We start from the raw sequence: 27,641 nt of genomic DNA on the forward strand, positions 1-27,641 counted from the left end.
TGCATTTGTTTATTCACTCTCTGTTTAAGCTTGGTAAGGTCATTCATTCATCTACTGTCAGCTGCTGAGCTGCTGCCTGTGGCCTCCTTTACAATGGCAAACATCCTTGTTTGTTTGCATTCATTTTTAATGCAGTGCTGCAATATAGACCACAACACCAGATTGCAGGTCCAGTAACATGAGGTGAAGTGTTTTGTGTGAAGGCCACATAAGGATAACTTGAATTCCAACAGAGAATTATGTTCGCTTTTAATTGTGATCAAGCGTGAGATCATTTTAAGAGGAGGGAAGAACAAAAATGTTTAATGCCTTCATTAAGCTGTCATCATTTATATTATGTAATATAGTTTGTCAGTGTTGTTTTATGTGCTTGTGTGTGAATGTGTGGTAATAGATGGAAACACATTTTATGTGCATGGGTCAAATGTGTGAGTGACTAGGTCTGTCTGTTTATAGCGCCATATCCAGTGGAGCGTTACGCTTCAGAATATTTCCTGTCGTGGCTGTTATTAAAATAAACAAGCAATTAATTGACATGCCATGTTTCCAATTCCCTCCTATTATTTCAGGGAGCAATGTCACACTCTCGGGAAGACAGTTTCAAACAGTTCACTCTCACTGGTCCCGATGGTTCAAACAAAGACAGACAGAAACTATCAGGAGAAAGAAATAATCACAGAGGTATAATTGTTTGTTTGTTTATTTGCTGTGATTTCTTTTAGATTTTTCATCCTGACATTCTGTATTATACAGATTAATGAAGCCCAAAGAGGAGGCTTAGCAGGAATTGTATTAGCGGTCCATGCCCTGACACCAAAAAGAGAAATATTTCACTCAGTTTGATTATCTTTGGTCACCAGGTCATAACAAGTCTGGAGACTTCTCGATGACTACATTTAGGTGTGTTAAATGGTACACATTTGTTCAAGATAAAACAATAGTTTTCTGGGTTAGATGGTATTTTTCCTCACAATAACTAGACCAACCACTAATGCATGTGAGAAGGACACAAACAAATGTAATAGTAGTGATTAAATTCTGGATGACATCTAAATTCATACTGGTTTCTGTTTGATCATCACAGTTATTGATGAAGACTAACACCCCACTAGTCTGGCTTCTGTGGAAGAGATGCTTTTTGTTTTGACTTTGATGGTAGCAAAAAAAAAAGTTGGGGTTGTTAAATTATTAAGCAGTCAATTGTGATCTCTGTTTGCAGCAGCAGGCCTGAAATGCTGTTACGGCACCTCTCCAAAATACTGAAGAGAAATGTTGTGGAACTAGTGTACAAGCCTGAGTGTTATTAAGTCTATCAAATGGCAGAGGCTGCAGTATCTACGGAAATGAGATGGGCATGATGATCTCATCCACTAAAAGTGTATTTCTAAAAATCACTAGAGCTAATGGGAAGAATTACATAAGCAGTTAACATCTGTTAAGCGGATTTTACCATTCTCAGATGTGTCAGACACCATGGTCTCAGTGTAAAGATACTTTAGATCCAGTCTCAGTCTTCTTCTTCTGTTTTTTTACAGTTGGTATTTCATGTTTTGACACAACATGGCAGAAGACATATATTGACTATAGCCTCAGGCTTTTCTGTCTTTGTTTTAGAAGAATATGTTCTATATCAAGATCTGTGTAACAGATCTATCACAACAGTTTTTCAAAGATGTTGCTTTATGTGGTTTTAAATTCTTGTTATTGTGGTTTTTCATAGCTTTCAGGTATATTTCAGGCTGTGCTTACTATAGTTTTTAAACCAAGACCCATTAAATACTTAGAAAGGTGTCCCACAAGGACCAATATTGGGTCCCCATGTATGTACTTTCGACATTACTAATCGTAATTTAATAAACACTGTAAACACAGAGGATCAGAAGAGCATGTGAGCAGAGCGTGAGCAGGATTCTGGAAGGACACGGGGCAGATTTCTTATCTCACACAACTATAAGAAAGTAGCCTGGTTAGTAAAACACCCCATAATCTCTGTGTGCAGCAGAGCCTAACACATACAGTATATACAGTTTTATCATACAGCTTAGACAGGGTTTAAGCTAAAGTTAAAATACAACGCAGCAAGCAGTGAGTGCTTTGAGTAGAGTGGGATGAAATCTGAGTAGAGCTCCACTCAATATCACATATTGAGCGGAGCGGAGGGAACTAACATCTCTGTGAGTGAGGAGCGGAAATTCTCAATACTCACACTCACCTGCTCTTATAGAAATTTGGTTTGATATGATATTGTGCCACAATTGTCACGTGGAGCTCATTGCTCATAGACTAGAATCCTGTTTGTATTTTTTACTTCTGCAAAAGAAATCTCAATCTTAATAAAATGTCCTCACTTGATAATAACAAGAAAAGACAGACAAGACAAATAGCCAATGACTGTGTGGTATAATTGGAGAAAGAATCACTTCTAAAGGGTACTTACTTTGTGTGCGCGCGCACGCCTTTGCATTCTGCATACTTGAGCAGTGTTTACTATCTGCAGGTCCCCTGAGCTAATGTGAAAGATGAAGGAGTATTTATTTGCACTGACACTTTAGAGAGAAAGAGAAAAGGGCAGTGTCTGTACAAATAGACAAACTGCTACAACTTCATCCTTTCCAGCCACTTTGTTATAAAGAAGCCATTGCCAGAGCACTCCTGCGTCTGTGTTTCTGTTTGTGTGTGTGGATCTGGCTGTATTTGTAGGCACTGTTGAACAAATAATGTGGATCTGTGTACGTGCTTGGATGTGTGTGGACGCTGTGATTGATGGAGACAGCCTGGAGATTCACCAGAGTCAGAAAACAGTAGCGTAAAGGGCTAGTCTGCTAATTTAAACTGACAGCTACTGACAAGTTGTTTTGAAGTGCTGAAGGGGCAAGAATGTAAAAAAAAATTAAAAAATAAATAAATAAATAAGGCCTCACTTCCAGGCATATATTATTTCTGTCTGTGTGAGTCTGCAGGCATTGATGTGAAAATTTAAAATGGAAGATTTAATCCATAGCAGATAGACATCTTCAGAGTGCTGCAGTCTAAGAAGATAAGCTGCAGGCCAGACATTTTATTGTGCATACTGAACACGATTATGTTTTACATTTCGATTGCGAGATAGATGAGGTGCCTCTTTGTTTGTAATTATGGTCAACACTGCAGAATTTAAAGTGTACAATGTAGTGAGAGCAACAAATTCAATGAGAGAAGATGATAAATAGTAGAAATAAATTTCAGGAAAAACAAGTTATGCGTTCATTAGTAGATTATCACAGTGCGGTGTTGTCATAACAATTGTATTTTTCAGTTTAGGCACACATGGTGTAAAGTGCCACATTTACCCTAACAACATGATTATGGTCACATCACTTGTTACATAAAATTCAACAACAAAGATAGATTCATATTTGTGTTTTATTGCCTGGCGGCAGGCAAGTGTGGCCTAAGGGCTGATAGTTAAGTGCTTTTAAAATAGAGCCATGTTATGCTGTATTTCTGTGGGGACCATGACAGTGCATGCTGTATGGTAAGCTTGAGGACCCAAATGACGTATACAAGAGCGACAAATCATTGCCGCAATCACTGACAAATAACACCTCAGAGACCATGGGTTAGGTTGCTGCGGTGAGCATGCACCACAGGCTCATCAGCTCTGAGGTGCTTTGGCAAATGAGATGAGTATTTTGGACAGCTGTGAGTGATTGGAACTTTTTAAGATTTGAGTGGTGCATTTATTTCTTATCTTAGAAGGAGACATATGTTTTTCCAAATAAAGAGGATGGTGTTATGACAAATATAGAACCGCTTAGTTCTGAGATTAGAAAAAAAAAAAACTCGATCAGAGAGGGCTTCATTATTGTGTTGTTCAATATGGGTTGTAAGTATTGTTGGAAGGGGTAATTTACTGCTCTCAGCTAATGTGTCTCCCTTAGTGACACTTATTTAAATACATAAAGGAGGAATCAAGGCCAAGAGGTATGCATGTGTGTGGGTGATAACTAGTACATTATGACATTATCTTCTCTCCTTCCATCCTCATATCTTTGATGCAGACTTGCCTTTTTTATATCCAAAATAAATCCAGCAGTCTTTCTTTATTGTTCCCTCTACAACTTTAGCTCTTATTGCACTTATTTCATATCCTATCCAAATGATAAATTGAAGTCCAACCACAGTAAGCAATATGCTACCCTCTACTTAAACTTATTTTGAAGTAATATTAAAGAGGTCTGGGTCCCAGTGAATACAAACTAAACTCTGACTTGGCTTGTAAAAACAAACATTTACCTCAGCAGCACTCATGACAATAAAACTGTCAGCAATTGTTAGAAAACAATTGATGAACTGACTTGTGAATGTTTGGTTATTGTGAAACTTATTGTGAAGTTTAATGAATCATGGATTTAGATCATGAATCATGGAGTTTTTCTTCAGATATTATATGATAGAGATAAACTAAATTGCACCATTGAATCACGCATATAAATGACTTTTAAAGCTGCCTTTGCCCATGTAAAGTTTATGTTTTAGTCCCAGTAGAAGGGTTGTAAACAGAGATGGACTCTCACTCTTAGTTGTCACAGTTGTCTCAGGCAGTTTTGAAGAACCAATGGAAAGTCTCATTTCACATTAATTTTAAAAACAAATCGGTTAACTCAGGAGTCATATACCTCTAAAATTGATGATATAATTAGCAAACAAAATCAAATCAGTAATTCAACTAGGGCTTATGATTAATTAATTAACTAATTAGTCTTCGAACTGAGGGGGTCCAGTGCAAGATTTACATAAATCTATTGGCAGGTAAGTATGTTTTCATTAGTTTATAATCCTAAAGAAGAATATTTTTATTTTATTACCTCTTCCACAGAGTCCATCATTTCACATTTTTCACAGGGTTTGCAGCCACCTTAGGTTCTCCTACACGCTTAAAAGGAAGGTGAGGTGAGGGGTATTCAGTTGGTTCTAATCTGTAACCTCATTGGTAGATACCACTAAATCCTAAACACTATATTCTAGCATGTATAATATGAGAATGTTCTGGAGTGTTGTGTTAGACAAAGTAAGACATTTGAAGAAGTCCTATTGGGCGATTAGCTTTTTTCACTATCTTGTGTGATTATCTATCAGCACAATAATCACCCATTTATTGATCATGAAAATATTTGGTCATTTCAGATCTTATCTGCCTATCACTTTTAGGTTTATCCAATAGCAAAGCAGCACTCAGCATCTGGTAGAGTGGAGCTTGATAGCCCACGGTTTGTGTAACATCTTTGTGAATGTTACTGCAGTAAATTTTGTCAGCCAAACAGGAAAAAAACACGAGAAAAGTTTGAAATCCTGAGGGTGAAAACTGACTTTTAGTTCACTTGCTGTTCTGGTTTTGAGGGTCCCATTGAGCAATGAATATATTGATTTAAGCATTGGCACGTTTCAGGGTTTCGTTCTATCTCTCTATCTTACTTGCAAACACCAAGTAACAATTCGCAACAATTCCTGCACATTCATTCAATTTAGAATCAGTTCTCAGACTTCTGATTTACAATAACTGATTCGTTCATTTATTTTGAGAATACTGCACCTTACTTTTAAGACTCTTTGTAGTCCCATAACACCATAAGCTACATGCATTAATCAAAATAAGGCTTGATAAAGGCTTTTTAGCAAAAAGCTAAAAAAAACAAGTCATTTGATTCGCTGTCTCCTTCTCTCCATCATACGCACACACACACACACACATACACACACTCATTCACACATTGAGCTCAAGTTAAGCTGGAGGCTATGACGCCTTCAATTTCCAATCCATGGAAATCAGTATGCATGGGGGAGAATAATGTGGGTTTTTTTTCTAAGGGTGGTTAGTAAAGAAAGCAAGATTGTCTGTGTAGGTGTGTGTGTGTGCATGCATGTGCGTTCATATGCATGTATTAGTGTTTCTACAACAGTGACATTGTTCCAGATGACAAAAAAAAGAGATTTCATGTCAAGTGGTAATCTTACATTGCTCTCCTACTCTCTCTGTCTTTGTCTAAGCTCTCTCACTCAAAAGCTGCCACACTTCTACCAATCGATCACAGTAAATCTCAGCCCACACACTTAGTGCATTCATTAAATCTTTATTAATCACAATTAATGATGGCGATGTCTTTCTCTCTCTCTCTCTCTCTCTCTCTCTCTCTCTCTCTCGCTCTTGCTCTCTCAATGTGTTAATGATGGTTAATGACTGTTTGACTTCTGTGTGTTGTTTATAGTTCAGCTTGATAATCTGTTCCAGTTCACCCACACACTGCGGCTTAATGATGCTTAATTGAAAACTTTGTTGACAAAGTGTATGACATTGAACCCTGAGAACGCTAATTGGAATTATTAAGCTTCACAAACTTTACTTGAGGGACCAAAGACTCATGGGTAAATGACCCTCCCTAACCTGTTTCTTGAGCTTCAATATAGTGACACACTGTTAATTGAAAGGGCAAGATGGTGGCTCAGTGATTAGTACTGAGCACCTCACAGTGAGAAGGTCTTTCCAGGCTGTTCATGGTGAGATAACCTCCCTGTCATATATGGATATGGCCCATACTTCCATTTAGACTATCTAGTTTCTTGTCTTACTGAACTATTGTAGTCTGTGCACTGAGTTTGGCAGTAATTACAAAGAATGTCAGGTGTCAGTGTCATGAGGGATGACAATTATGAATTGTCATCAGAGGAGAATGGGGTTCGTTTGAAAAGTCCAAATTTTGAAGTTCACACAGCTTGTGCATTTTTGTAGTTTGCACTTCTTGTACAATAGACCTAATTGAAGAGAGCTAATTTGTAACTATTCATCATCATGGAAATGATATGCTGATTATAGCCCATCCCAGCTCTCAAAACCCTCAGTCAGCATTGCAGATCTTCAACAAAGTCAACCTGTTTGATTATTATCAGGATGTCTGGGACAGTCCAACGGTATGTTCTTTGATCCGTCAAATGTGTCTGGGTGCACTTAGCTTTAGAAATTCAGCAAATTTCCTCAATATCCAACCAGGTTGTACACACTGTAACTGCGAGATAGAAGCCAGCAAGTTACCTCTGCCACTATGATGAGGCAGTGAAAGCACCCAGTCTATGACAAGGAAGGTTACTGGAAAGACTGTGATTGCATCCTTTTTTTTATATTTGTTACCAAAATAAACCCCCCCAAAAAAAGCTAACTCAAACATGCACCACCATTGCTGGAATAATATTTCTTCCGTATGGTGCAACTCCAGCAGGCTGTGGTTGAGGTGTATTGATGTGTGGCTGTGGGTCAGTGTGCTTCAGACTTTTTTCCCCCCTAAAACACAAGGAAAGAATAATCAGCAGCAGGTGCACTTCACTGACTGGGTCGATGCTGATGAGTCTGTCTGCTCTCTTCAATACCCTGTGATAAACAGATTTGGACAAATAAACAAAGTGACTGCAGCACAGGTCGGTTTGTAGTTGATCTTGTGCCTCTTTGTGGCGTATTTTGACAGATTTGACTCGTTTCTTGTGGCAGGTAATACAGGAAAACAAAAAATGGTGTAATGATGATATTCTGATGCTTTATTGATTCCCCCTCGTCCCTACAGGCAGGTCAAAATCAGGTTCAGCAGACCTTTAGCTTTCAGTGATTCAGCATCTAAGGATACTTTAGTGGGTTGGTTGCTGACATGGGTGCTTGAGCTCAGCTCTTTAGTTGAAGTCTGGCCGCCCTAATCACTATGTCACTCTCACCTGCCCGAGTAATTGAAATGACCTGAAGCCACACGAGATTTCACTTTGAAAAATGTCTGTCTCACTGTACTTGAACTACAGTGAAACTACTTTTAGATACTTTTTTGACTTTATAATATGAACATTATTCTCCATCATGTTTTCCAGCAAGGCTAACACCAGCAAGGCCGCCAGAGACCGCTGATGTTGCCAGCTTTGTGTTAAGCTTGTAACTGAGCTGTCAGTCCAGCGTTCTTCTCATTTAAGGAGCTGTCTCAGAGAAACAAACTCATTTTAGCATAACACCCCTGTCTCTTGTCCCTCTTCCTCTACCCCCTCTCTTCTCATTTTGTTTGACGTTCTTCTCCTGTTCACTCATCTCATCCTTTATGTTTTCTCCGCTCTTTACTCCTCCCCCAGCTCTTTTCTCCTATCCTGTCTCTTCTACTTTCTCACCTGCGCTCTCCTCTCCAACGTTGTGTGATTTTGTTGTCAGCCATCCATCGGGGCACACCACTAGGTTTTTGCCCCCCTCCACATTTTCTCACTCAATTTTCCATCCTCCCGTATTCTGACTCTGACTCATTCATGTCTCTTCTCCGACAGTCTTCACGTTCTCCCTCCACCTCTCACCTCTCCGCAACTACCACTTTTCACTGTCTCCAACTTAAAAAGGTGTGTGCTACAGAGGTGACAGGAGAAGAATATTCGTATAAAAGAGCAAGGTCTGTTACAGATGCTGCAGACATATTCCGCTGTTCCTCAGACGGCAGTGTGCTCCGTGATGACGCACAACGCCTTAACACCTCTCACAGAAACACTTAAGAGCTCTATCTAGCCAGTTCTGAAACTCACTGAACTGTTTCACATTATGCTTGATCATCTAACCCACACCTCTCTGCATTTTAACTGGCTACAGCTGCAGTAAAACCTGCTACTGGGGAAAGAGCAGCATGGGACATAACCTGCATTTATAGGAGGCTTATGGATGGGACTGGGGAAGACTGCAGAATCAACACAATACATGGAGTCACGGTGCATTTAAAGGGGCAATAAGTGAGATTTTTACTGCCTCATAGCAGAAAATAGCCATAATATATCTAGAGCAAGTTGATAGCTGAGTTGATCAATACCAATGACTCAACAATCATTTTGCCAGGTGCTGAGATAACAGGCTTTCAAAGCTTATTTTGTAGTCTGTAGTCTCTGTTTGGAACAGACCCACCATCCATTTGAGTTAGACAGACACTCCCTATACTCCAGTAGTGGTGCAGCAACACAGTGGGAAATCTCATAACATCCCATTTTCACTCCAGTAGGGATATCATTTATAACATTAGAGGCTGCTCATTAAAACTGTTACAAATAAATGTTCCTGTCAAGTGAAGTCAAGTGAACTCTTAAAAGCACGCTCTTTAGGTAATAAGCGAACATATGTCCCCATTTTACTTTTCGTTTGGAGGGAATTACACATCAGGAGTCATAAAGAGCCAAACAAAACTTTGATAAGCCACAAAAGGCTGCATTCTGTTTAATATGCTATTCCCTTTTGATAACTCTGATACCAGCAATTTAGCTGGTGTGAATGTGTGTGCTCGTGCATCTGCTCACGCGTTTGTGCTTCTACACACATGTCAGAGGTCTTTAGCTGAACCATAACCTAAATTCATTTTATTATTCATCACAAAAACAACAACAACAAAAAAGAAGTCTTAACTTATAAACTGTTACAAGCTGATCTAGGGAAGGGGAGAGTAATATGAACTAGTTTAAATTCAATGTGCTCAGAGTTGAAATCATTCATTGCCAGATGAGGAAGCCTGGCCAAAAATCACAAATATATCAACAATGATGAGAAATGAAATCAATACTAAATTAACTACCCAGAAAGAAAAGTTACAAATCTAAGTCTAACTAACTTTACTTTTAAGCAACCCAAAACAGCTGATAAACAGATTATAAAATAGCTCCAACCACACAATACTCTGTGTGTACACAGGCAGAAAAAGAGGCAGAAGTAGGTACAGCTCCTCAGCATTTATAGAGCTGGATTGTGATTGGTTGTAGGTCCTCAGATTCAGCAGCCAATAACCAGTGAGAGAAGGAGGAACCGAGGAGCCGATGCCCACAAAGCCTAAGGACAAACACAGCCACGTATAGGGGAATGTAATAACAACCATTATGGAAAAGTGAGGACCAAACCAAATTTAGAAAATTTCCAAAAGCTGTCCTCATTCCGAAGGTCTAAAACTCAAATGTACTTACGCTGTGTGTTTGCCCACATGACAGAGAGGGTTGACAAATGAAAGGACACTATTTGATCGTGACCATGTCTCCCGTGGCTTTCAATGACATGAACTATCATGATTTCTAGCATATGTGTGACTATACCTATGTTTTTCATGTGAGACTCAGTGAATCACTTTATCCTTCTCCCTACTGTGGCGTGTTTTTTTTTTCTTCACCCCCCCATTTTGACTCAGCTAATAACATGCGATCATCCCACCATCAAGGCTGCTGCCATAGAGTTGCCATGGCAACATCTAGTCCACGCAGTAACGGCCACTGCGGAGAGAACGGGGAGGCAGAGACAGAGCGCACGCACACACAGAGGCACACAACAGTTACCCTGCACCACACAGACAACCCTTGCTCGTTTGCTTTAACAGTCAGTGGGAGTGGTAAAGTCATTATAGATCTCCCCAGTCAAAGTCAACGATCTTAAAGCAAGGTGATAACTCATTACACACACACGGTGTTAATGCATCTCGCAGCACACCGGCTGTTTCATGCGTTCTCACAGACACAAGAAGACGCATGCACTATAGCCGCACAAACTAACCTTACAATAATACACACTTACACAGTAATTACTCTTCACCTATCACATGCACTTCACTCCCCTCATGCATGTAGCTGACACTGACATTGAAACCTTCACTTATGTCACACATTTTAGTTGACAATGACGCATTTAATTAGATGTTAACACGTAGCTCACATTAATATGTGTAATAATACAGTGAGGGCATGACACTAATAATTGCACTGTACATCATCAGACTCCATTGATATATAGTAGATGCTATTTTTAGTGATTAAAGTGATCTGTTTCCTGATACCTCAGGCAGCAGGAATGTGACGGATGATGCCTTGAGCAAGAAACACTAAAACACTAAAAAAAACAACAACTAAGAGACACATCTAAGTATACACTTCCTTAGTTCAATATTCTACATATTCAGACTGAAATTAAAGCAAAGAAAAGTTTTGGATAACTGTGCAAAGAAAAGCACGCCGCTTGTGTGGAAATAAATTAGTTGTCATATTTCTCCTGTGCTTTTTCATGAGCTCCATCAAAACTCTGTGTAATGCAGTGGATCTTTCATGAGGTCTTAAAGATTGTGACACACGCACACACACCCTTTAATTAGCTACTCCTAGCTCTCATTTTGTCAGCTTGTCACTGTTTTCAGAATAAACCATGCAGGATTCTAAGGTATTTTGGGCCTTCTCACTCGTATCTGTGTTGCTGTGTGTGTGTAAAATTTGGGTGAGATCTAGACAGATGGTGTACTGCAGGAAACCTTTGACTCAACTCATGTTTTTGTCAGGCAGCTCACAGTAACCTTTAATCTTGCCTGTCAGCAATAAGATAGAGATAGGCAAAGAACAGTGATATCCACTTTTACGTGTTAAAAAAAATGTTTTGTTTTTGCTCACAAGGTTAGTATTCCTAAAGTATTCCTTGCCTCGTAGCTGCCATGAGTTAACACAGGTCTATCTAGGTTTTATTGGTGATTTTACATCAGTGGAGTCATTTTGAATTTCAATCTGTTCTAGATACATTACAGCTTTAGAAATAGAATTACTCAGGCAAGCTCATATCACATTTATGCATCTGGATTGCTGTCATTTGAAAAGGACCCTGTAGTGTAGCTTGTAAACACCTTCCTCTTCACTTTTGGTTAGCACCATCTGTCGAAACTCAGGCATAGTCTGGTATTTAAATCTTTCCTGCCAGTATTCTCTGTCAGGTAAATGTAGCTGCTGTGTGTGTTCTCGTGAGTGCGTATCAGTGTTAGGGTTTGATTCAAGGGCCTATCGGAGAAGGAGCTTTTGCATAACTCTGATAGGCCAATTAGTGCAGACTGATGGATGATGAGCTCCATGGGCAGACAGGGTCGTAATAGAGAGGAGAGAGAGAGAGAGGGCACTCTGTCCTGAATCTCAAATCTGTTCTGCACCGTCCTCCCGCAAAGTTACACACAGCTCAGTCCCATCCTAATAATTCCTCTGATGAAAGTCTCTTTTTGAAATGTTTGTCTTTGTGTTTTGATCTGTTTGATCTTTGAACAAGTTTGGGAGTGAGCCTTTTTATTTATTCTTTCTTGTTTCGCTCGGCATCTTTTTGTTTGTCTGGAATGAGACAGGGAAATGTTGGCATTCAGTGAGTCTTTGAATTAATATTTGAAAATCAAATTGAAAATTGATTTCAACTTAGATACAGCCAGTAACCTCAACATGCAGCTAGATCAGGGGGTGTCCCATGGGATATTTGACAATTATATTCAGGTCCCTCTGCTAGGCAAGAAATGTTAATTACCTTTTCCCGCTGTTTATTTGTTTTCCCTCAAATGTCAACAGTGAGCATCTCTCGCCGAGTTTTGTCACAGACATTTACTGTCTATAGTAATTGTGTTCACAAAAAGTAGATGAAACAAGAAAATGCCAGTGCTTATTACCCCTCCTGAAGTGTCACACAAAAACCTGTGTGACACGACATTTGTGACACATAAAGAACACTCTCAACTTATGAGCACAGATAAAAATAAAAAGTAGAAACTCTGCACATAAAGCATGCCTCTTCTTTTGACAGACATGAAAAGACATCGAGTCATACGAGAAATCTTAAGAAGTTGGCTGAACTCCAAGCAAAGAAATTATGAAATATTTTGACAAAACATTGCGAGGTGTCTCTGATAGGTTGGATTGCTCTTATTTCGTCTCATTAGCCTGCATGTAATCCGTCTTCCTCTGAAGCTGTCATGTTGTCGTGACTGTCTTTGTGTGTGTGTCAAAGTGAGAGATAAAAAGGTCATCACTGTATGAAAGGCGCATCATTTCATTGGAATAGAAAAAAGCTTGTTAACTTTCATGAACAGTGTGATACTGTCACAGGCTAAGAACATCTAGTAAAGATGTTATTTACATTTAGAAACATGTTAACAAGGTCAACTTTCAATCAACAGTGTTCTCTGTATTATACAGTACAATATGACAGTCCAAAAGAAACGTACTAATATATTTAAAAGGAAATGGAGCAGGGTCCAGTGCACTACTAAAGAGGAGCAGATGCAGGATTGATGTGCGATGAGGGATTTCTACACTGACTACCTCTTCTTCATGCCAATGGAGTAATAACCAGGACATAGAACTAGGCCAGTGCTGCCACTACACCACTCCTGCTGAACACTACTGCAGATCTGTTTGATTTCATTTGTTTTGAGTAAATATTACATATCATCGACACAAAATCTGATCTAACATTGCCTCTAATCTGTGCTGAGCTGAGCCAAGCAATCCTACAATCAAGCCAGCAGTCGGTGGACACGATCTCTTATTAGAATGACTGTCAGTGGATTTGCTGTTCGAATTAGTTTTTGTTCTCTTATTGTCTGTCTCTCTTCTCTTCTCTTCTCTTCTCTTCTCTTCTCTTCTCTTCTCCTCTTCTCTTCCTGCCCCATCGATTTTAACCATGTAGTTCCCCAGTCCCACCAGCTGAGAGGGGCCCCAGGAAGTGACAAGAGAGTGTCCTAAATGAGAGTGACGTGGTTATGCGGCGACGTGCTGTGCCTATTTATTTGATTAGCATTGAAATGAGCCATATTTTTCTGGCTATTGTGGATGAAATTAATTATGTAAACTGTAGTCTGCTGGGCTCATTTGCATTTCTTGATTGATTTCAGTCTGTTTTGTGTAGAAAGAAAAAAAAACTGAATATGAAAGATGGGCACTGTCATTCATGTCAGCATGTTGTCATTGAAATTGCAGAAGGTGTTTGCCCCCAGGAACTTCTGCAGATAATTGCAAACATCTGTCTCTTTGTACACGTCTATGAATCCTGTTCATGTTTGCTTGGACATGGATACAATCAAGTTTGTGACTTTTTTTCATTTCTGAATGTGTGTCTACCCTGTTGGTTGTCAGTCAGTGTGGTGGCTTAGTTTATGAGGAATTATGAAGGATTATTTGCATCTATTTGTATGTTTGTGCCTGTGAGGGAGGTATACAGTATGTATAAACATGCACACCCACGCATTCCCAGATTGCCTTTTTCCTCTTTGTCTCTCCCTCTCCCATTGCCCCTCTCGCCTCCATGCCAGATCGCCTGTTAAATATCCATCCGAATGCTAACAGAGCCTCTGTACGCCTGTCTGTCTGTGTGAGTGCAGCTCTCCTCTCCCCAAACCAAAACGAACGACCCAGTTAAATAATAAGCTGAAGGCTAACAGAGGGACCCCATCAACCTCTGAGCTGTATCCTCTCTGAAGCCATCAATCGTGGACTAAAGCTAGGCTGCGTAATGACATTGTGGCAGTGTACTCGCGCTGTGCAGCAAAACATATTAATGTTAGCCATAATGAGTTTGACAGCCCAGTATGGTTGTCAGGGATCAGGAAGGATTTTAACTGGCAAACACTGCCCTCAAATGGAAGAGATGGGTTATAGCAACTGCAGTAAAAGCTGCAGTGTTGTCAGTTTTATTTATTTATTTATTGCAATTGACTTGTGCAAATATCTTTCATTCTCCTGATTGTTTTGAAGGATTTTGATTCTGTAATAATTAAAATCATCCCAATACAAAGTAAAAGCGCTAATTCTGGATATGGTTCTACACATTCACTTCTTTCTCTACCTTTTCATGTATGCTTACTTTTTACGTCTGTCTTGTCCTCTTTCATTTGCCAGAAACCTGAAGAAAGTTTAAAGACTTTTAAACTACATTATAACTCAGCTGGTATGTATGCAAACATGGCTTTGTGCTTACTTGCCTGTGTCTCCTGCTTATCTCCTAGAATCTTGGAGCTCCAGCAGAACGGTGACATGGATATACTGAAACTCAAGTGGTGGCCCAGGGACAGCCCCTGTGACCTCTACAGCTCAGTCCAGTCACGACAGCGTGGCAACGCCTTGGACATCCACAGTTTTGCTGGAGTTTTCTGCGTCCTAGCAGCCGGCGTGGTGCTCTCCTGCCTCATTGCCATGGTGGAAAGCTGGTGGTCACGGAGGAAGGGATCCAGGGTCCCCTCCAAGGAGGTAGGGGGCTGGATGGGTGACTGAACAGAGGAATCATGGTACAGAAAGAGGTATAGGGAAGCCCTTCTCTCAGTTGCAATAAGAGCTGTGTAATAGGTAGAAAAAGGGAAACAAAGGATCAAAAATAAAGGAAGAGTGGACAATTGATGATGTAATGGATGATAGGTTTAGTGTCAGGACTAGCTGAGGCAGGGAGAGAACTGATATCAAGTCTAGCTCTGACCAGATGCAAAGGTGAAAAAAACAACAAAAAAAAACATCTTCAAAGTCAGGATGCATGAGGAAGAGAATCTTGACACTAACAGTGTCTAAAACCTTTGAAAACCTTCCATGTTGACGATGTCACTTGCCTTGAACTAAATGTGCACACATCAGTAATACTGTTCTGATAGCACAGGCTGGAACTGTAGTCGTTACTGGGTTTTTGCACATTCTGTCAAAAAGAATCCTGGAGGTACTATATTAGATATCCAGTGATGTAACTGGTATTGATCTTTTGCATAGTCGTGTGTATATAAATAAACTGGACAGGTTGTAAAGCCTGTTATTAATTCTAATTAATTATCCAAATAATTAACCGCAGAGATATTCTTTTCTCATGCTGGTGTTATTTTTCCTTAGTCCCTTATTGGTTAGTCTAAAATACAATTCTTACTATTATTCCTAATAAGATAACATTGACTAGGATGTAATATTAGATAGTCTGGGTGGCATATCTTTGATATTCATTCTCATTAGGCTCTCTGTGAGACTTAAAAATCCTATGAATGGGTTGATGTAGTTACATGTCCCCCATGCCCATGTTTGGATTATACCCACAAATTCCCCCACATCTCTGTACACCCTAACAATGCAATGAAAATTCTCAATATGGATCGTTCAGTAGTATTCTTCTTCTTTAAGCTTGTCAGTATTCTGTTGATCCTATTTGGTTATTCAGTATTCTGCTACTGCTGGTGTCCTGCAGAGGCTCACCTCTTTTTATTTTTTATGTTTTATTAATGCTATTTTGATGGTGCTTGATTAATTTAAAATGAGGCAAATGTGTCAGTGTCAACGGGGTAATAAAGCACTTATTTTTTCTGAAAAGTTAATGTTTTGGAGAAAAGGGGACACAGGCAACGTTAAAAGCAGCCTGAGGGCCTGTTGGAATGCTGCAGTGTGCCTTGACCAAAGCGGAGTCACAAACACTGACTCACAGTATTAAACATGGCTATTTATACCAGCGTTCTCTCCTAAACAGTGGCAGCACTCCACCTTGTAAATTAGCAGCAGCGCCCTGTGAAATATCCAATCAGCCTATGTGCGGTTGATCACCTCAGCAGGGATATCATTTGAGACAATCAAAGTGACTCTGGCAACATCTTCCCTCAGTAGAAACCCTGCAGTCTGTTTGTCTGTTTCTGTCTGATGTGGTAGCTTGGTTTGCTCCACCAAAGGTTACATCTTCTATTCATGCGTTGTAATCACACAAGCCCTTTTCACCAGAATACAACAGAGTGCTGCCCATTGATACAAACTCTTTATTTTGGTAACTGCTTACCCAACCTCCTCACCTCCAATGCCTACTGCTATGTTTACCGACGCACAGAGGGAGGAAGTGTTCAACTCAATAACTTTAATCAGAACTGTGAAATTGCAGCAAAGTGTGGCAAATTTGGTATGCAACACATGTCACGATGAACTGAAAGAAATGTTATTATGTGTGAAATAATATTTTCACTTTTGGTTTAGAGTTAATTATGTGTGTTGGTAACAAATTAGACTGAGGCATGAAGCAGCACAGATTAATTTTAGGACAAAATGTTTTTGCCAACAGGTAAATTACTTCAAACAGTTATTTACCTGTCTGATAAAGCTAAAGTCAACTTGTTGTTTATGACTTTAGAAGAGCTTAGAAGGTTTCTGAACCTATCATTCTAACTTCCAGTCCTCAAAAACAGAACAACTTTACTCAAAATGACCCATTACACTAAGTCTGACTGTCTAAGTGATCTCTGAATGACTCTTACTACCAGAAACTGCCAAGAGAGTAGCAAGAAGCCTCTCCCATCTCCTTAATCTTTGGTGTCATGCTAATTTAAAGTCCCTCCAAGAATAAATTAGAAAAGATGACAAAAAGATGGAAATGAAAATTGTGACTATGCCCAGGATGATTTAGTGTCAGATCAGGTTACTTTTCATGATAAAAGACCGATAACACCAATCATCTGGAAAGTAATTTAGAGGAAAGTTTCAACATGAAACTCGATGAACCACTGGTTCCAAATGATTAAATGAGCAGCTCCTACATCATCACAAATAATTGCGTTACTACATCACTACAATGTCTAGCTTTTGGAGAAGATGTCTTAAAACTATATTTTCAATGAATTATCCTGAGGAATAGTAAAGACGTGGCTTGAGTGCCATGACAAAACAGAAATACCTGTAGATATACTAGAAACAAAATAGCCACGTTATTGCAGGCAAAAAGGTGGTTTGTGACCTGACTGATGTGCCTCATCAGTAGTGATCACTGTAGTGTGCACAGGCTTGTTTGACAAACTACTTGGAAGTTTCACACAGCTTTGTTTACTGCACTCCAGTGCACCACCTGCAATTGCTTGCAACTGATCAACAGTGGCAAGTTATTTGTAGTATTTGTCACTTGTCGTTTGGGCTGTTTGTTCATTGATTTATTTAATTGTTTAATTTCACTTGCAGTCTTTGTGGATTCCTCTGTAATGAGTTTAAGGCTCTACCTGCTGACGTGCAAGTTCCCTGTGCATTTAGCATGATGTGTCATTAAACTGACTATAAGCTGCAGTGAGAAAAGAGCAGCACGTTCAACAGCAGGTTGAATGCAAATTATTCTATGTCTATTTCCACAGTGCACACTACCTCCCACCATGTAGAGAACCTATAGTATGACTAAAACAGAGATTATATAACTCGGTTCATTCAGTGTCTAAGCAGTTAATAATAATAAACAGTTGTTGGTTTTGAAGCCCAGTTAGTCAACGTAACTAGAAATAGCTCTGTTGGGTGACAATCTATTATTTTGTTAATATTAATATTAATGTAGATGGGGTCATATATCATATGTTTCAACACATGCAAAACTAGCATCCAACTGGCTGCCAATATCATTTTGTTTTTGATCAGGCAACAGTATTTCATTCTTCAGTAAACACACACCGGCAGACACATCAGATACACCCCCCGCATCCAGGCCCCCTACTCACTTACCAGCTTTAATCTGTCACTCAGATCAGTAGCCATGTCTGCCACCGTGCATCCACAAAGACACCAAACCTTTGCTTGAACCCAAAGTCATGTTAAGCACAGTATGATACAACTGCAACCGACACAAACACACATGCCCCCCCACCATCTTCATTAGCCACTTAGAGCAGCCAGTGGAATCAGCCCCTCACTGAGCGCAGGAGTGGAGTCGCAACACTGAATAGGGTGGACAGCAGGGATTGAAACAGTGATAGTCTTTGATTCTCTTTGTAGATCTTCTTCAAGGATTTTCATAACAAGGCATCAGGCAGTAACTGTCATATGGAAATCACTATTATTGATTTAGAAGTCACAAACGGATGATAGGGCGCACTTCATATTGTATATTGTAAATTATATTACAATTCCAGTTAGTAATATTACTTTTATTTGTCCATAGAGAAATAGTAAAAGAGGTTTGTAGTTTTCAAGTTGTTGTTTTTTTTTAATGCTCTGAGGAAAAATGATATTTGAACAAGTAAAAACAAACAACAAAGCAAAAATAAAGCTGTGGGAGTAAATAATGGGATATAAGTGAAGTACAAACTAATAGTGCATGATTAATAAAATAGCCTCCAGTGCTTCCATGGTAGAAAATTAAGTTGGGTCAGTCAGCCATGATTGTTTTTGATAATTGACCCCTGACATTTATCCTTCACCCTACCGTAGCATTGACCTATTGATCTCTTTTCTGACCGGGGAGGTTGCATCCGACCATTTTTATAACTTTCTGAAACCAAAAATCTGGCAATTCTCACTCAGCGAGAGACCCGGTGTGTGGAGGTGAGAGAGTGAGCACTATTCACTACTGTCTTCACTTTTTGTGTTTTACAAATCAGTTCAGCAACATGAATACATTTAAGAAGATACTGTTTTGCCTTCAGAATTCGCCAGACAACACACCATACTAATTTGTTTCTTTCAAACATATCCTGCCCTTATTAGTACCGACAATCTGTCTGTATGAAAGCTACTGCAACTTAAAAATAGAACACACTCATCAGTCAAAGTTTTTCAGTTGCCTGAAATATTATTTCTTATTTCTTTCTAAAATGATCCTGTCATAATATATGTAAAAACAGTGGGAATGCCATACTCTGATCTCAAACCATCTGTGCAGAATATTTCCAAATGGGCGACCAGCTGCAAAGATGGTTGCTGAGCAGAGAACAGGCGAGAGTCAAGCTGGGACCACTGCACCATGTCCTGACTCAGTGGAGGAAGGAAGACAAATTTAAGTCAACTTCAAAGCAGCTAATTAGATAAATTGCATATGTTGCATTTTATTGACTAGGGAAAACTCTGCCTCTGCATGCAATTTGGCCTTAGTCATGGCCAATGGAGTAGGTCTAGTGTGTTTAATGTCATCCAACTCCAACTTCCTTAAGTTAAATTAATAAAGTGAAGCAAACCATAAAGCTTGTAATTAACTCCACTAGGCGCCTCGCTCTCTGTCAGTTCAAATGAAGAACTCGTTGAGACTCTCACACTGAGCCAAGAGCAAGCAGCCCCCGTTGCATTTTTGCAAGCTTCACATAAAAAGAAAACCAGGTGACCCACTCTTTATGCGTAGGCCTAAAAACTTGGCTTAGCAAGATACATTGGCACCAGCAATATCAACTGAGAGTGGAGACTTGGCACAAGGACTGCCCTACTCCAACGCACTGGAGATACACTGTCCAGAAAGATATATATATAGATTTGCTATATAGGGAATTCAGGCAATTATCAGCTACATAGTGATTTACATGGTTTTATCCACTATTATAAGTATAATATTACATTTTAACCATTGTGGAAATCGTAGATTACAACAGCAGTGCTGCTAGAACTTAGATCTGATCCAACTATCTCCTTGGCTTAATCTAAAATGAGCAAGTGCATAAATATAAAAAGGATTGATGTGCGCTGAGTGCAGTTGTGTCACTGGAGCTATCACTTGGGTCTTTATGTTGGTTGAATAAGACTTGTGGATTGTCTATTCAAGAGTACACCGATCATTTCTAATCAGAAAATCGATAGACTCACCCTCATTTGTCGTCCCTGATGATGACAAACAACTTCCCCAATCTGGCCGCTCTTGCAATAACACACACACACACCAATGAGCTTGCACTCTCACATGCATGCATACAGGTCATCATTGCCTTTAGCTCGCCTCTTCCGTCATGTCAGGCTTTCATATCATGAAATTCATTAAAGCAAGATATGCATTTGTTCAGTTTTGTTTTAAACATGCCAGTGGTTTTCAGTTCATTCCCTCTCTCACCAACAGCTATCAACAATCAGGTTATCTTACTCTCAATGACACATACACGACCGACGATGAAAGTGATTCACTTAAACTCATTAAACACCGGTGCAGACCATGACTATGTTCATCTATTAGATTGCATAGCCAAAACGCCATCCCCACCTGCCAGCTGCATACATTGAAAACATGCAATCCACTGTTCAAACTCTAATACAACTAAGCTGTGTTCGTGTCTGTGTTTCTTATACATACTAAAACATGCATAATTGCATACTGTACATGTGTGTTTGTGCCTTTACATTCATACTGGATGTTGTAATGCTGTGGTAACTGCTTTCGACAGTGGGCTACATGTTGGTGCTGTGTTTTGTGTTGTGTGTTGTGTGTTGTGTGTTGTGGAATGGCTGACATTGGCTATGAGCCTGCTTCTTGATGTATAAACAGTTTGCTTATGAGTTTATCTACCGGGCTTATACACTCATACAATCATAAATATGCACATTTCCACAGAGTTCCACTAATGTGGGTCACCAGTGATAGGAAATGTATAATGATTTGGCACATTTGTCAAAGATATACACACATTATAAAGAAGGGTTGTATAAGTGTTTATTAATAGTCTGTTTCCCTGCTATCTTGGGATCATTAGTATTTCACATACAAGTCAAATGAATGACTATTACAGTGCACTGCAGTTCTGTACTGTGAATATATTGTATTTGGTAAAAATATAAACATGCATATAACTACATTTCTTTTGGAAATTAGTCATCTTCCTCTGTATTGCTACTCTTTTACTGTGCTCCAAAGCATCTGAACTCATTTTGGGTTGGTGCCTGGGTATGTTTATAATGATAATCCTGTATATCTAAGGAAGAATTGATCAAAAATGGATGTCTAAATTAGTTTGACAAGCAATTTCCAGATGAGTGTCTGAGGCCCATTTCATTCATAACAGGGCGGCTGTATTGCTTTACCCTTTTTTGGCCTTTATATGTTCTACCAGAGGTTTGTATGAAAGAGTTCTGTCATTGGAATCAACCATATCTCCAAAAGTTCAAAACTGAGTGTAACTATAATATTGCATATTGACAAAATAGAAATACTTGTTATTGTCAGAACTCTTCCATAATGGTAACATGTGTGGTTTTGACCATGTCTGATATTTCACATAATCTATAGATTTAGCATGAGAAGAGCAGGCACTTCCTTGTGTATCATCTTCTTTGGTACACCTAAAACAACCACCAACCTTATTTTTTTGAAGTTTGCGGTTTGGATGGGAATTGCCGATCTCCTTGTTCTAACTCTATATAATGATCTGTGTCACTGTGGCTCAAAGCTCTCATATTGCCTTTTTGTTTTGTTTCTGTAGATAAGTACTCTGTGTTGAGGGGTGTAGCGGGCGAGGGGGAGAGAGAGAGGGAGAGAGCAATACAAAATGGCATTTAAACATCTCCCCTTTCCAGGTATATAACGACTGTGTGAACGTCTCTCTGAGGACACAACACAGAACGACCTGCTTAACTGTGTGTGCTGACTGACTGCCGTGTCTTTCTTCTCGCTCACCCCCCACCCGTCTGTCCCTCCAATTGACTTCTTTCTCTCCTCCACCCTACCATCCTTTCATCTGCCTGATCTTGTCTGTCACTCATCCCTTCTCTGTCTCTGCTCGTCTGACATGTGTCTGCCTGTGTGTCTGCCTGTGTACGTATTCGGCTTGTTTTTGTTTATTTTTGCGGCTTGTTTGAATCTTCCCACTCAACTTGCATGCACACAAACACACAAATACATATATGAATTACTCCACATCTCTCTCCCATCACCCTCTCTCTCTGTCTCTCTCCTCCTATCCCTTTTGCACACACACACACACACACACACAAAAAAAACCATGTGCACATCACACACTCACACCAGACACAGGCAGATGGTCCATCTGCCAGGCAAGCTGCCGAGCCATGCCCTCATAGCCCCAACGAGCACCCTCTTGCCCTGGGCGGTCAGACTCAGAACCAGACCTCCAACACCGCCAACACCGCAGTCCCTACTGCCACCCATTACCAGCCCCCAGCATGCTGCGACATTCCCTGCGCCCTGATCGTGCAGCACTCCTACGAACCCGCCAACCCCTCCGAGCTCGCCCCCAAAATGAGAATGACCACCTTCACCACCTCACCTCCCACCCCAAGGTTATACATACAATAGAGGATAAAAATAAATCATTGGTTAGTAATGTTTGAAGACAGATGCTATTTGAACTGCCATGTTATATATGAATGATAATGTATATGGAGATATGATTGACATCAAGGGACAGGGTTCAAACTTAAGTAATCACAGAGTAGCAAAGCTCTCTGCTGGAAGGAAATGTACCTCTTTCAAAAACATTTATATACCTGGCATTATGCCAGTTGACAATGTGTGCAATGATACCATTCTGCCATTAGATGGTGCTGTCTCTCCATCCTGAGGCAGATAGAGCATCAGCTTTGCAGAGTGTCACAGTTAAATGCTCTGTAAAGTTATACATATATGCAATTATAAGCCTGCAAAGAAGTAGTTACTTTATGTAATATATAGAGATTTGTGAAACCCAAAGCCAAAAACTATTTTGTGCTCTAAACTTGGCTTTGTTGTCCCAAATAAAGCCTTTATGTTACTCTGTAAATTAGAGATGTATATTTAAATACATTTCAGACTTTAAGATTTATCGTTTTCTTTTCTGTCAATATAGGTTATGATCATTTAGGTGATCCAGTGTTGACCTCTCTTCTGTTATGTTACAGTGGGCATTATAATGGAGGAATATAAATGTGCCCAGGTCCTGCCACTTCTCTCCACAAAAACCTTTCACTCTTCCTTACCTCGGCCCCTTACAATCACTCCTAGTTACCCATTAGTGTCTTTTCACAGACAGCAGACTGACCATTTGTGATTCACTCTTCTCTTTCACTTCCCATCATTCCTTTGATACCAACTCTACCTTTATGATACCCCCTCCTTCAAACGTTTAGTGTGTGTATTATAGTGTCACGACATACAACATTAGCGCCCCCTCGTCCTCTCCTTCCTCCCACTGCCCTTCCCATAGATGGCAACCAGGGGGCACCACTGTCAGTCCCCTCTGTCCGTGAGCTACAAACAGTAGGTCCAGAGCCCCCTCCAGACCCCCCAGACTTGAAAAATACGGTCAGTAACACTATCTTTACCCCCAATAATATGATTCCCTTCCTCACAAAACCCTGTTTAACTAAAAGAAATACCTAAAATTATGTTTCACACCTCCTGTCACCTCCCTCTGACACTCTTGCCTTCTATAAAGCCAGAGAAGCACATTGTGTCCATGTGTGTGGACAATGCAAAAAAAAAAAAAAGTTCCAACACCTTTCACCTAAACCTCTCTATATCCACATCTCATTCATTGCAAAGTCAGCTCCCTTGCACCACTGTCCACCCTTCCCTATCCAGTAAAAGCATGAAACACCTCTCGCTGAGTGTTACCATCCTTTTAGACAATGTGGATAAGTTATAAATATGTGAATGTAGTCATAAGTTTCATTTAATTTATACTGTAAGTTAAGTTAAAGCTTAAGTTAATGTATGTGCTTTGTCTTAAGGTGGAATTGTTAAGATTGTTAAGGCTGTTTAAGATTGTTTTATAGAAGTCAAACCATCTGCATTCTATGATGCAGTTGATAAATAAGTTGTAAGAGCTGAATTGTATGTGGCCTGGAAGAAAAATTCACTTGAAAATGAGATGTCAATCTCAATGTGGATTTTTTGGCATGATGGCCAGAATGCAATGCAGGTAACAAGACGATTCATATTTATATTATAAATTATTATATCAACAATAGAGCTAGCACCCTGGAATCGCAGAGCACGCAGCATGATGGCGGTGTGTATTCTGTGTGTATTCCAGAATATTTGCACTCCCTTAAAGACCTTGTAGAAGTGTGTGTATGTTTCTCTCTTTCAGTATCTTGACCACAGCTCAGAATGTGCTTCTCTATCCTTCCCTCCATTTTTCCCTCCTCTATTTTCGCTCTCCCTGCTTCCTGTCACATCCATTATTTTTCCTGTAACCATCAAACAATTATTTATTACTATTATTTCTTGTCACACTAACTATTGCAATTAACCACAACTTGAATCACATGTTAAATTGTGCCAAAACATTTGTTTGGCCACATGCACGCCATCTTGTCCCTGTCAAACATCCTTCTGTTGCTGTCACTACTATTCTTACTATCCATTTATACTGGTTGGATGGATGACATCCCTACTACTGAATACAAATACACCCCATCCTTGTCCACTTCTTTTTCAAAATATATCCTCTCTGCACTACTCTCCTCTGTTTTCTTGGCTGTTCCATTTCCTTATTCCTCTATTTGCACTACCCTCACCCCTTTTTCTTTACCTCCTTTCTCTCATTTCCTACCTTTATCCAACTTTCCTTTACTGATCCTTTATCATCTTCCTACTCACCATCTTTCTTCTTCCGCTTTCTCATCTCTGTCCAACTGTTACCTTCTCCCTCTCTCCTGTCCTTAAACTGTCCCTGGATCTTTCTCCTCTCCCTTCCTTTTTCATCCTTCCTTTCCAACATCTTCCTTCCCACCTCATATTCTTTCCAATTTCTTTCCTTTCCCATTAACCTCTCTTCTACCATTTACCATCACCGCTTCCACTTCTCCGTACCACTCCTTCCCTCCCCTTCTCCACCTGCAGGACGATAAGGAGATCGACCTGGAGCACCTACACCGCCGGGTTAACAGCCTGTGCACCGAGGATGAAAGCCCCCACAAGCAGTTCTCCACCTCTTCCGTCGATTTAACACCCCTTGATATGGATGCGCTGCCCGCTGCCCGCCAAGCACTCGAGCAGATCAGCGATTTCCGCAACACCCACATCACCACCACTACCTTCATCCCCGAGCAGATCCAGACCCTCAGCCGCAGCCTCTCTGCCAAAGCTGCTGCTGGATTTTCCGCTGGTTTCGGTAGTGCTGGCGGTGGCGTCCTCCAGGACCACCGGACTGGCGGGGTGGGCCCTTTCAGGCAGAGGGCCCCCAACGGTGGTTTCTTCCGCAGCCCCATTAAAACAATGTCCTCCATCCCCTACCAGCCCACAGGTCCAGGACCCAACTTTGGATATGGCAATGATCCAGACAGGGGCACTTCTATATGAGGAGTTACTAAGGATACGGTTGGTTCAGGAGGAAGCGGAGGAGGTAGAGCAGAAAGAGGAGACAAGGTGGCTAGGGACGGTCATGGGATGGTAGAACAAATACATTACGGCTAAGCTAAAAAGTCAGAAGGTAGAGATCCGTGTATATAGGAATCTTTATGTTTTCAGTTTCTGCTTGGGTGTTTCCAGGGGTGTCTATTTTGTACGTGGAGAAGATGAAGGAGGTGGAGGTCTGCTGGGGTTCCTTATCCTCCTGCAAACCCTGCTGGTGAGGTGCAAAAGTGGAAAAGGGCAGGGGGGGCTTGAATCTTTGCTTTATTGTTGTTGTTGTTGTGATTGTTTGGGGGATTATTTTGGGGATATGTGTGAAAGGGGATCTCTTTTTATTGTTTCTGTTTTATGATATGAGGACTGCCTCATATTATGGAGATCTGCTAAAATGACCTGACTATTATTATCTAAACCCCACCTCGGAGGGTTTGGTTTATACTACTCCAACCACAGGAAACACGTCTATATCCCTGTGAGCTCCAGGGCTGCCATTGGTGGATGACTCGTGGTGTCTTTAGCCATCAAACAACTCCAAGGGGCTCACACTACTAAGCAATTATGGGCAGGTATTTTATGAAGGCATATATAACAATAGTTGTGTCTGTAGCCCTGGGAATACATACAGCAGCTCCTTGTAGTTTTGAAAAGGCCCATTTCAGTGGATATTGGAAGATTCCACTTCACCAGTTTTACTCTGCCTTTTCACCATGTGGGAGTCCATTCTGAGTTTTCTCTTCTGTGGTGTTATTCACCAGTACCTGGGGTTCTAAATGTGTAATCATCTCCAAGATGGTGTCCACACAGTGGCCTGAGACTGAACACATGCTGGACTAAACACCATCATGGTGCATCGGTCTGGAAACGTGCTGATATGCCATGACAGTGCAACAATATGACACTGTAGAATTACCAGTTTGGTGTGTTGATCTTAAACTATTTCTGCCATTTTGGTGCATCAGCCTAAAACTGTTTTCACCATTTTGATGCACATTAAAGACTCTTTGTCGATCCCACTGCACTGTACCAGTGCCCACAGACCTGTAAGTGATTGTATGTAGATCTGACCTTTTCTTTTCTCACCTGTACTGTGCTATCTGCTTTTCAAGTCAAGGTGAGATCCTCTAATCAGACTCTGAGAGGAATAGTAAAAAGGAATGATACAAAAAAAAACGACTTAAAGAAAAAAAATATAAAAGACAAGCCGAAAGACTTCAAAAAGCTTATGCTTATTATATGTCTTTTATTGAATTTTGTTTTTGAAAAAAAAAATAGATTTTAATGCGTGGAATGTGTTTTGGTCAGGAAGTACAAAAAATAACATTGTTCTGAGCTGTCTACTTGTTTTTTTTCTCTCAGCAAACTTTGAAAAACTGCTAAATGAGTGCTGTAGTCTCTGGTTTCGCGTCATTAAGTCATTCAAACTTTTACTTTGGATTTTTTTTTTGTTTTGCTTAATTTAGTGCTGCCATGACCCGGGTGTTTAAAAGATAAAATCTCATTCTGTAAGGTCATGTCATGTTCGAATTCATTAGTCACTTCTTATCAGGTTCAAGTGATGAAATGGAGTTTATTTTGTGTTGAGGAGAAGCCATTGCAGAAGCATTTTCAGTACAGGCCTTATATGTCAACTTAGCTAGCTGTACCCTCCCGACTTCCAGTCAAACCTAAAATATCACCGTGTACTGAAAACATTTTAGAGCAGCAAATCAGTGGTTGTGCTTCAGGGTCATTGGAATGTCACAAAGAGTCAGCAGCCATCGGAAACCCAATGGCTGCCTTTTATGAGATGAGTCCGAAATATACTTCTATTTCATATCTGTAATGTTAAGGGTACTGTTTA

At 40.1% G+C, this 27,641-nt stretch overlaps 1 protein-coding gene across 5 annotated transcripts in view; it reads left to right on the plus strand.

Annotated features, from left to right (window-relative positions):
• Positions 1-27,641, plus strand: part of grid2 (glutamate receptor, ionotropic, delta 2) — a 420,953-nt gene extending 393,312 nt beyond the window's left edge. Inside the window, exons 15-17 of one of the 5 annotated variants that reach the window (XR_003462339.1) lie at positions 14,793-15,033; positions 21,930-22,023; positions 25,292-25,363. Coding sequence is in view for 3 of the 5 variants with exons in the window: in XM_010731260.3 (XP_010729562.1) it covers positions 14,793-15,033; positions 25,292-25,750 (700 nt within the window). In the remaining 2 variants the exon portion in view is untranslated. Of the gene's footprint in view, positions 1-14,792; positions 15,034-21,929; positions 22,024-22,474; positions 22,783-25,291 lie in introns of those variants that run through there. The other 4 variants (XR_003462340.1, XM_019259885.2, XM_019259887.2 and 1 more) reach the window with 4 other exon arrangements.

This window comes from Larimichthys crocea, chromosome III (genome assembly GCF_000972845.2).
Source record: "Larimichthys crocea isolate SSNF chromosome III, L_crocea_2.0, whole genome shotgun sequence".
Taxonomy (NCBI): Eukaryota; Metazoa; Chordata; class Actinopteri; family Sciaenidae; genus Larimichthys; species Larimichthys crocea.